This window comes from Vulpes vulpes, chromosome 1 (genome assembly GCF_048418805.1).
Source record: "Vulpes vulpes isolate BD-2025 chromosome 1, VulVul3, whole genome shotgun sequence".
Taxonomy (NCBI): Eukaryota; Metazoa; Chordata; class Mammalia; order Carnivora; family Canidae; genus Vulpes; species Vulpes vulpes.
In genome coordinates this window covers 125,651,299-125,663,327 of record NC_132780.1, presented here as the reverse complement: position 1 = coordinate 125,663,327, position 12,029 = coordinate 125,651,299, and the positions used below count along the sequence as shown (strand labels likewise).

The 12,029-nt window shown below is 34.7% G+C and overlaps 1 protein-coding gene across 6 annotated transcripts in view; it reads left to right on the top strand.

Moving 5' to 3' along the window:
- The window catches only part of ZNF148 (zinc finger protein 148), a 169,538-nt gene extending 160,385 nt beyond the window's left edge, over positions 1-9,153 (top strand). For all 6 annotated transcript variants that reach the window (XM_072727989.1, XM_025990218.2, XM_072727782.1 and 3 more), the window contains 2 exons: positions 2,144-2,262; positions 2,601-9,153. In XM_072727989.1, the coding sequence (XP_072584090.1) occupies positions 2,144-2,262; positions 2,601-4,199 (1,718 nt within the window). In that variant the 3' untranslated portion in view covers positions 4,200-9,153. The remainder of the gene's footprint in view (positions 1-2,143; positions 2,263-2,600) is intronic.
- The last annotated feature ends 2,876 nt before the right edge of the window (positions 9,154-12,029 follow it).

Below are 12,029 nucleotides of genomic sequence, written 5' to 3'. Positions count from 1 at the left end.
AGTATACAGAAGTGGAATTATTATGTCCTGAAATCTGAGTGCATGCTTAAAGTCATTTGCCACACCAGCGTCACCCTTTGCGATCTTTGTGGGGACCCAGTTCGAAAGCCACCACAAGTTTCTTTCAACTCTACAATTTGGTAACTTGATAGCAATTATAGAAGTGTTTTGTTTTGTTGTTTTTTTAACAGAAGTTGCATTCTTGAAAATTTTCAAATAATTGTCACCAAATTGAATTCTCTTCTTAGGTACCGTTTCTCCTGGACATTTTATAGTAACTAAATTCTCAGTTTCTTGTTATTTTCCTCTACATTTTCTTTCTTTGGCTTTAATCACAGATAGTCTCTTTAAAAGTGCTATTCACTTTAAATTCTAAGACTTGCAAGAAACTTCTCCAAATCATACCAGCTCAGTAACATTTTTCCTAGTAATCACTGTAATAATAATTTATGCCATTCATTTGACATTTAAAAATTGCACAAAGTATTTTGAGCTATGTAGAGACAATTTAGACTCAAATTCTGACCAAAAGAAACGTGATCTAGTAGAATAGAGATGTACAAAATAATTATTGGGATGACATTTATGAATGCTATAGTAGAGGCACAGATGAAGTTCTGTGGAGATTTAGAAAAGATAAAGATACTTTTTCCCTGGAAGAATAGGGCAGAGGCTCCCAGAGGATATGGGTTGATACTTGAAGGAAATGTGGCACCTGAACAGAGAGGTGGATGTTTTTGTTTTATTTTGTCTTTAAGATTTAATGTATTTTTAATTTTAAAGAGAGAGAGTACATAGGGTGCAGGGAGTGGTGGGCAGGGGGAGAGGAGAGAGAGAATCTCAAGCAGACTCCACATTGAGTGTGGAGCCTGTCCTGGGTTCCATCACGACCCTGAGATCATGACCTGAGCCAAAATGAGGAGTTGGACGCTCAACTGACTAAGCCACCCAGGCGACCCGAGGTGGGCATTCTTGACTGAAGGAGCAGTGTGAATCCACAGCAGAGGTAGAATAGCTCAAGATGATAGGTATTTTGATGTGGCTGGAGGAAAAGTTTTAAGAGTAGTGAGATACAATGTTGTAAAGGTAAACTGGAGCTGGACATAGTTTTATTAATTGTCTCTTTATAATGTGTATATCTTGTTTTCCCAAATTACATTATAAGCTCTTTGAAGCCAAGTAATGAATCTTACACTTTCAATCTCCTATAGCAAGGTTATGGGTAGAGGGGAAGTATTCAGGGAGATTTTGTTGAATGTATGAAACAATAGCTTCCCAAAAAAGTGTTATTCAAGATAACTTATTGTCACACCTTTCTGTTTACTGTGGTTTTATCAGTAAAAACTACTTTAGATCTCCATAGTTATGGTTCCTTACAGCTAATAAGACCTTATGAAATGTTTAAAAATAAAATGGAGGAGGGGAGGCAGGAGTTGTATGTCTGATTAGCAGTACTCAGTTTGATTCATTCCCCAAAAGGACATGAGAAATGCTGGTTTGAGTTAAGAAAAAGGATGAGTATAAACAAACCTTTTGAAACTTAGTCTCTAATTTGAGTTCTTTTTATGTTTTAATAAATTAGAAAAATAATTTAATATTTTTAAAAAATAAATTTTTTAAGAATATTTCCTAGGATTCAGATTTCATTTAACCACAAATATTTGTTGAAAAGAAATGAAGAATTGAAAAGTTGTACCCAAGAATTGTGTTGGACTATATATGGGTAACATTTTCTTTTTTCAAAAAAAATTCTAAAATATTATTTTATATGATTGAATAAAAAAGATTAAAAGTGTCAGCTACTCTACCGAAACGGTGTTCACATTGCTGTAATTCCTGGTACTGCTGCTCTCCATGGAAAGAGTATGTTATGTATACATACAGTAGAAAGGTGGGGAAGTTGAGTATGCCTGCTTTCAGACTTTTCTTTCCAGTGGCACGTGCCAGTCTTTTATTTTTGTAAAGCAAAATATTTTTTACAAATTAAATGGAAAGATGTATTTAATATAGGAAGAATTTTTTCACTTAAAAAGAGGAGAGTTTGACAGTTTTAAAGAGCTATTCATTTAGAGATTCTTGTGGTAAAGTAATTCATTATTTTACAATATTTGTTTTGTTTTAAACTTTCTATATCATGTACTAGGTGAAAAACCATTTCGCTGTGATGAATGTGGTATGAGATTCATACAAAAATATCACATGGAAAGGCATAAGAGAACTCATAGTGGAGAAAAACCTTACCAGTGTGAATACTGTTTACAGGTAAGGGGTGATTTGAAATGTTTGGTTTTGGTGTTTGGGTTTTTTAAAAATCACTTTGTTGAGGTATGATGGACATTGAAATTCTTCTACATGAAATTATAAAATAATTCTCTTAAATTAGAAAATGTGACTACTAGAACTATTTGAAGAACTTCCCATCCCAACTGCTTCTGATTAGATTTTAATAAACAACTGGCTCAACAAGTTAGTTTGGAATTACTTATATTATTTTACTTCTATCTATCTTTATATTAATTACTTTTTTCTTTTCTTTTCTTGCTTGACAAAAAACACAAACTAAAACAAAAAACTGACTGCCAAAAATCTGAATTTGACAGTATTTTTCCAGAACAGATCGTGTGTTGAAACATAAACGTATGTGCCATGAAAATCATGACAAAAAACTAAACAGATGTGCCATCAAAGGTGGCCTTCTGACATCTGAGGAAGATTCTGGCTTTTCTACATCACCAAAAGATAACTCACTGCCAAAAAAGAAAAGGCAAAAAACTGAGAAAAAGTCATCTGGGATGGACAAAGAGAGTGCTTTGGACAAGTCTGACCTGAAGAAAGACAAAAATGATTACTTGCCTCTTTATTCTTCAAGTACTAAAGTAAAGGATGAATACATGGTAGCAGAGTACGCTGTGGAAATGCCACATTCTTCGGTTGGGGGATCGCACTTAGAAGATGCATCAGGAGAAATCCATCCACCTAAGTTGGTTCTCAAAAAAATCAATAGCAAGAGAAGTCTGAAACAGCCACTGGAGCAAAATCAAACCATTTCACCCTTATCCACATATGAAGAGAGTAAAGTCTCAAAGTACGCTTTTGAACTTGTGGATAAACAGGCTTTGCTGGACTCAGAAGGCAATGCTGACATCGATCAGGTTGACAATTTGCAAGAGGGGCCCAGTAAGCCTGTGCACAGCAGCACCAACTATGACGATGCCATGCAGTTTTTGAAGAAGAAGCGGTATCTTCAGGCAGCAAGTAACAATAGTAGGGAGTATGCGCTGAACGTGGGTACCATCGCCTCCCAGCCTTCTGTAACCCAAGCGGCGGTGGCCAGTGTCATTGATGAAAGCACGACGGCTTCCATATTAGATTCACAGGCGCTGAATGTGGAGATTAAGAGTAACCATGACAAGAACGTTATTCCGGATGAGGTACTGCAGACTCTCTTGGATCATTACTCCCATAAAGCTAACGGACAGCATGAGATATCGTTCAGTGTTGCGGACACTGAGGTGACTTCTAGCATATCCATAAATTCCTCAGAAGTCCCCGAGGTCACGCAGGCAGAGAATGTTGGATCAAGCTCCCAAGCATCCTCGTCAGATAAAGCCAACATGCTGCAGGAGTACTCAAAGTTTCTGCAGCAGGCTTTGGACAGAACTAGCCAAAATGATGCCTATTTGAATAGCCCGAGCCTTAACTTTGTGACTGACAACCAGACCCTTCCAAATCCGCCAGCGTTCTCCTCCATAGACAAGCAAGTCTATGCAGCCATGCCCATCAACAGCTTCCGATCAGGAATGAACTCTCCACTAAGAACAACTCCAGATAAGTCCCACTTTGGCCTCATAGTTGGTGATTCACAGCACTCGTTTCCCTTTTCAGGTGATGAGACAAACCATGCTTCTGCCACTTCCACACAGGACTTCTTGGATCAAGTGACTTCTCAGAAAAAGGCTGAGGCTCAGCCTGTCCACCAAGCTTACCAAATGAGCTCCTTTGAACAGCCCTTCCGCGCTCCGTATCACGGATCGAGAGCTGGAATAGCTACTCAGTTTAGCACTGCCAATGGACAGGTGAACCTGCGGGGACCAGGGACAAGTGCTGAATTTCCAGAATTTCCCTTGGTGAATGTAAATGATAATAGAGCTGGGATGACGTCTTCACCTGATGCCACAACCGGCCAGACTTTTGGCTAAAAAAATGTGTAAATAATACTGGCACTTTAGAACAGATTAATCAAGAGTGGGGTTACTCTGTGTAAAATGGAGTGCTGTACAGATTTAAGAGCAATGAGCTATAACCAGTTAAGCTGATATGAATAGCAAGATAATCCAATAACTGCATTTTGTTTGGTTAGTCAGCATTCTTTGAACTGCCTTACATGTTGTCACCTTTATAGAAGCAATGCATTACTTGTTTTAGAGCAGAAACTTGCTATTCCACCTACACCGAGTTTAAAAGGAAAAAAAAAAGACTTTCGCACAATTGTTTCCTAACTGATAACATTGTACATTCTTAGGAGATTAGTAATTGTGTGAAATTTACTCATACTGTTTCTAAGTTTTTCAGCATAGTCATTGCACTTCAGCAGGGAATCTGAGTATACTTTACAGACAGAGTGAACTTAAAAGTTTAAATGTCAAGAGATTATGGCTTAAATAAATTAGTGTGTCCTATAGGGGGAAAAAAAGAAACCAAGAAACCACCTTTTAATAAGAATGATAATGCCATATACCCTTGATTTTCATTTTGCATTATATTGACATGTTTTTTTTTTTTGAGAAAAAATAATAAAAATCTGATAGTCTAAGACTCCACTATTTAAAAGCCTAATTACTTTTAAAATATGCATACTTTCAAAACTTTTACCAAAATACGTAACTGTTGAAGCATTCACTTCTCTATGGAAGTATGCATATTGGTGTCAGTTTCTTTGTACAGTTGTACTTAGATATTTTTTATGATTTTTCATGTGCAGGTATCAAGGTTTTGAAGTTTTAGTAAAAAGATATTCTGTAGATTACATTCCCAAGAACATAATGCTTACACAAAATGTATATTCCACGTTTTAAAGCTTAATTGTATTTTACTTTACATATACACTTCAGTTAACATAGAGCACTTAGAATCTATTTGGTATTTTTGATTTCTCAAAGTAAAAAAAAAATTAGATTTTTAGGTTTGATATGGTTGTGTCATAATCATCTCATAATTGACTATTTTAATTTTGGCAATAAAAGGAAATTGGGTATCTTTGGAACTGTAAAACCTGGTTTAATCCTTCTCTTTCTAGAATCTTGATAGATTGGATAATTAAACAGTATCCAGAGAAACTAAAGAAATGGGCATTTTAATTGCTTATTTTATCTTGGATTACTTTTTAATGAACACTGCTCATTACAATTTTACAAACCAAAAGTGTTTACTAATTCTAGTAACTACAGTTTCTTTTTCAGCTAGATGAGTGATCGGAAACTTTTTGTTGCATTTCAAAATCTAAATAAACTACAGACTTTATCCTTATACCACGAATGTTTTTTTTTTTTTAATACTTTGTCTTAAAATAATACAGCATGGTACAATAAATAGTGCTTTTATATAAACACATATATATACTTTTCTGAAGAATGACGGTTTGAGTTACACATTGGACAGTTTTAATTTTTGGAAAATAACATTAGTTCTGTTGATTTTATTATCCTCTTTAATTTGTTCCAACTTTTTATTTTAATTTCCAACATCTTTGTCATGATGCACATACTGATGTAGCACCAGTGATAATCTAAAATTAATATCCTTGGAAGGTGAAACTTTATTGTTGCTAATTTCCACTTTAACTTTTTATATTGGCCCTTATATAGATCTGCAGTCTTTATTTCAGTATAGAATGTTATACATTTAAGTTATTTTTTTCTTTTATTTAATGGTATCCCCAGAGTGTTCTCATAAAGAAAGGGAACAAAGGAAATACCCACCACCCTTAACATCTTTTACATTTATTTTGAATATTTTGGTGTTTTGTGATAATAAGTATAAATTATGTTTAATGTGGTTTCCTCTATGCTTTGGTTATTAAGCTTTGCTTGAAATATTAATTTTCCTATTTGACAGCTTTCTTTGCTGCCAGATTTCTCAAGAATTTTAGACTTCTTTGAAGTAGATATTTAAGTTCTGCCATTATTGACTTTTAAGAATGGTGTGTGTTGGGTTACACATCACACAATTGCAAGAAGCCTTTATTCAGATGAGATGTTAAAGATGGAACTGTGCTCATCCTATATAGGCATTTGTATTTTTCTCATACTACTATTTGAAAATAGGCATTTATTTCCTGAGTTGATTTTTATTTGAGCCCGGTCAAAAATTTTGTTCTGTTAACAACTTGATGTCGTTCCTGGTATAGCATATAGTTTTATGTTTGCTTTAACATCACCAGCACAGTTTTTAGAATGTGACTTTATTGCTGAGCAGTTAGGGTAAGCTAAGGAAGGAAGGCCTCTGAAAATGGTAGTTATGCAAGCGGAGTTTCAGGTGTTGCATTCCTGTCTTCAACACATTTCTTTAAATCTACGTAATGGCAGACTTTTCTACCACATTATAAGCATTTTTGAGAAAGGTGATACTTTGGCATAACTTATTGACTCACCATTTAAGTATAGTAGTCATCACTCTCTTACTGTGAAATTCTAAATGCCTACCAGAGTTACCTTATATTATCATCATATGATAAACATCTCAGCAGTTTGGGTTTCCCCGCTTCAGTTTAGAAAGTTCCTTCATTTCTATCTGGGCATTAATAGTACAAGTAAGTAGCCTTTTGTGCTGCCGTAGATCAGAATATTGAGGATATGAGATACCCTTTTGCAATATGTTTTTCTCATTTCTCTCAGTGAGCAAATTGTTCTATTAAAACATGCTCTTACACACCATTAAACTTTGGGTCAATGTGAGTGAAGTATGCTTTTTCACTTAGGACCTACTCTTAACGTTTGAAGATTGGAAACAGATCGTGTTAGATGAGGTAATATCTGCTGAACATCTTCTAAAAGCTTGTGTTTTTTTTTTTCTTTTAACTATTGTATACATATTTCATTTGGTTCAGAATATTTGGGTGGCTCTTAAATCTTTTGGATTTACTTGCAGATTTTCTACTTGATACCATAGAAACCCATCCTTTTAGCTCTGGCTGAGGACTGTCAGTGGTTGGGTAATTTTCTCTTTCTGAGAGGCAAAAGAGGTCTTGTGCTCAGGGTAGGCTTTCGTTTCCACAGGGGAGAGAAACTTGCAAGTGCCAGCTAGGTTAGATCTTTTGCCACTTCTTTCATTTTATCAATTTGAGTTTTTAAAGGGCTGTTTAAAAAAAAAAAAAAAAAGCCGGGAAACTTTAAAAGTAGGCATTACTGTAGTACTACATTTCTTAGACATAGAACATCTTAACTAGAACTTGTTTTTTCACAGTAGAATTACTTGAAGAAGCACTATTATAATCAATGAGAAACTTTTTGACACTGCAATTTAATTTAAACTTTTTCCGTTTCAAATTGCTTTATTTCAGGGAAATAATTTTCCAGTTGTTTTTGCTATATTCTGCAAATAAAACCGTATGTTTCCTTTTTTCACTTAAACTTTGGTAGGAAACAAAACTAAAGCAGACAAACATTTCTTGTTGTGTTTGTTGCTTTCTTTAATCCAATGGATAAAAAAGTAAAACCCTGTAAACATTATTTTATTTTTTTATGCAATACCATGCTGTAAATACGGTTCATCAAATAAGGATGTACCTATGATTGAATCTTTAATTCTGCACAGTTAGAGTTTATATATAAACGTGTCTTGACAATCAAGGACTTTTATGTGAGTCTTCCTTTATGATGTTTATTAATGTTATGCATTCCATTTGTTTTGAAGTGAGTACCAATGTGCTAATTTGTATTGTCTGAAAGTATGTAATGTTTTTACAGCTTGTTTTTAAGAATCTGTAAATATGTACAAACAAATCACAGTACTGCTTTATGTTAGAAGGCATATGATGTTGTACTGTATGTAAGCAATAATACATAGCAGTGCTAACTTTACAAGTAGCATCAGGAAAGTTCTAAAAACATTTCAGAGTTATTAATTATCCTTATTTCATTTAATAATGATTATCTTTAATCAGTTTTTATAAGCAAATTCCATTGTTCCTCCTATTGGAACATAACACTGTTTACACAGCATAATTGAAGTTGCAGGGGAGACAGGCTAAATCTGACTTCATCTGTACTCACTCTCACTAAGCATTGAATGGCCTTACCACTCTTCTGCAAGATGGAGGAAGACCGCAAAACTTAGTGCCCATCACACTGAAGGAAGGGGGTGTGTTGTTTTGTTTTGTTTTGTTTTCCTGCTTCTGTACTGCTACCTAACTTTGTGGTTTGCTTTGGATTTTAATATTTGTTTCTGTTTTAGATTCAAGCCCATAAGTTTTGAGGTGACTTCAGCTCCATTGTGAAATAGTTCTCTTCATATTTCATAGCTACATTTCAATAATTCTAAACTTTCTACTTTGATTTTTAGATACTTATTTTTCAAGCTTGATTTCTCAGCTGATCAGATGAATTTATTCAACTTCAATACAAAGAAAGACAAACCTATTGTAGTTTGAATTGAGTAGATATTATACTGTACAGAACAGCTAACTATTTGAACACACACATCACTGCTTTAGAAATAAAACCGCCAATTTATAAATGTATATGACCTACATTTTATAGGAGAAATGTTTTTAAATGCTAGTCATTTATATAATGTGCTTTGAAGGATTTGCTAGTCCACTTCTGTCACTTTTTAGTACACTGGTATCTTTTATATGTAATGTATGCTTTTTATTATTGTAGCAAAGCATTTCAGTAGAACGAATTTTGCAACAATATGGGGGAAATTTTTCATTGTTGGATTTGAATTATACTGGATTTTATCTGTGTAGTCTTGTCTTTATTTTAATGCTGTCTGGAAGGGAACTTGGTATCCAAATAAAGCAGGTAACCTCATTTTACTTCAAGGGCATACTGTGTAGTGCTGAATTTAATCTGGAAATCTGATGATTTTGAAAAGACAAACACGTTTATAAAAATTGTACAGAAGAAATTAAATGTGTGATGGAAATCCTGATGGTGGAGCACGTTGAATTTTCTGATATATAGTGTTATTTTCCTGGGATCCCCTATGCCTTCTTTGTATTTCAACTAATAAAGGAAAAACCCTGTCATTAAAACTGGTAGGATAATATAGGATATTCTGATTATACAGTATTACTTTTCCTATCCCGTTTTCTGACCCTTTTCTCAGTCACTGTAAATTTTTATTTTCTATTTCCTATTGATAATTAAACATGTACATAATATAGACACTGTTGTATAAAACTGAATGAATTGGGTTGCTATGCTTGAATGGGTAACTAAGTGGAAATATTATGGATACTGAGAATTCATAATGTCAGAACAAATCTCCAGGAGAAAGAGGGGCATCATGTGTCCTGGGAAGGTCACAGCAAATGTTTCTTCAACCCCCTGGATTATCTGTGTGAATCAGCTGTAAACTCAGTATCTTATACAAGTGGGTCTTTCCTTCCCCACCTCCCCCCAAATATATGAGCACTAAATTTCAAAATCTACTCAGGTGAAAATTGCTTTGCAATGAAACTTATCACATTGAAATTTTCACTGTTAAAGATATTTGTGATATTTTTAAATACAAACTTTCACATCAGTAGTCAGCAGCCTGACAATTGAAATCTGGTAAGTCGGTATGTTTTAAAGTATATTTTACCCTCCAAATAGAATTGTTTTTAAACAATCGGGGGGACTTCTGTTTGTTTGTTTAAATGCATTTTTTAAATTGTCATTGTAAAAATAAAATCTTGCTTGACCCCATATTATGATATGAATGAATTGCTGAGCCTTTATAATACAATGAAAGCTTGTTTCATGCATAGTCATGGAACATAGACATGTTCTTCAAACTGACCTATTCATTAAGTGGTTTAATGAGTTTCACAGCTTCTGGCATTGTTGTCATGTAGTTAACCTTGCCACTTGGGGGTTTATAATACCATTTTATGTATTGTGATACTACAGGAAGCTGTTTTGTTTCATTTTTAAATGAATTATTAGACTAATTTATATTTGCAAATTCTGCATTTTAAATGTGGACACTTGCTGTTTGAAAAATAAAAAAAGAATACAGAATACAGTTTTATGAATAATTTCCTAGCTGAATTTTTCACAATATTCTGAACCAAATAACTAATGGCAAATATTTAAAAACCGGTGCATAGATTTATATTAAAGAGGTAAAAGGATGTTTGTATGGAATTAGCAGTTTTTACACAAGTTGGGTAACAAATTAGGATCTTGACTGTATGTGGTTTTGTGTAGAATGTATTAGTTCTAAAATTCAGGAGTCAAATATTCCTGTCATCCGGTACTTGAGACTTGAAATACATTTAACACAGGATTAAAAATTATGTGATTCTTCTTCTTTATGGGCAAGATTCTATTAACCCATCATATGTGGGGTTTGGGCCCCACCCCCACCCCCCCCCCGCCATTAGCGAAGATAGTTTTGTTTTTATCCATTTGCCAACTTGCCGGTCCTCTCTCTTGTGACTGGTGGGACGGACACATTTGTAAGAAAGCTGTCTGCAGTTAGGAGTACAGTCCAGGTCATGGTACAGATACGAACTAAACTGGCCTTTGCAGAGACTAGTCCTAGGACCCTGGCTTTATTAGCATGGTGCTTTAAGTAATTACACATCATAACACCGATAGTCTACTAATCCATTTCCTAGATCTCCATTGTCCTTGAATGATCGGAAATGGTAGGGAGAAGGGTGGGGAAATACTCCACGTGATACTTCCACCTTCTGAAGGTTACAAGGAAAAAATGAAATTGAAGTCACTTGAATTAATGCATCATCATTGAGTCTTACTTGACAATTTATCATGCACAAAAGGAGGATGAAGATTTTTACGACTATATGTTTGGATAGAAATTTTTTTTTTCAGACTACTGGCTGTCCTGTACCTTGCCCCCACCCCTACCCCGTGGGCCTGATAAGGTATTAGGGTACGTTATATCCATTTGGTTGATAAAAGTCAGTAGAGCATAAAAGTTTGAACTGAAGGTAATATTTGGGGCCTCATAATTTTCGTTCTTTTGTCATTTTCAAATGTCCTTAAGGACATTTATAGTAAAACATTTTATGCACATACCCATGCAGATGTATATGCATATGTGTAAGAGCTAGGATGTGAAATGTAATACTGTGGGAACGACCATTTTCAAAGTGATTTTCAACTACTGGGAAAACTCCAATTTAGAAATGAATTTGAATGGTAAAATAGGGAATACTTTGAGTTTTTTGCATGTTTACCCATTCAGATGAACTTTTAAAATCATAACTTCATTTTCCCTAGCTTCTCCCATTCTTAATAAGATTCTGAAACTGATGCTCGTGTCAGGATGGTGAAGGGAGCCAAAGAAATGGATTATCTGTGATAGTAATTCTGTTTCTAATGATATGAATTCTTACTTGCTGGGGTCTAATATTCATTGAGCATCGATCACCTACTAAGTCACAGGCATTGTGCTGGATGCAAATAAGAGATGGTTGAGGCTACTAACATCTTTATTTGAGCATCTGAAAGGTATTCATAGTGGTATCAGTTGCGGGGTGCGGTTGTACTTTATGAAAGTAGATATTGAGTGTTCAGGTGTGTTGGGCACTGTGCTGAGTAACTTACACCTTATTCCTCATCAAATGGGTAAGTAGTAGATTTCTTTATTTTAGGGCAGTTTTCTGGAAGACATAATTTTAACAAACTGCAGAAGATAGAAAATACATAGAGGCCAATACAGTGGAAATAAAGAACGTTTAAAAAAAAAGATCCCTATTAAAATACCACACTAATGGATACAATTCAACCCTGGACTGTGGAAATGAGAACAGTAGCCTTTGTTCAGAAGGAACTGACCTATTCACCGGA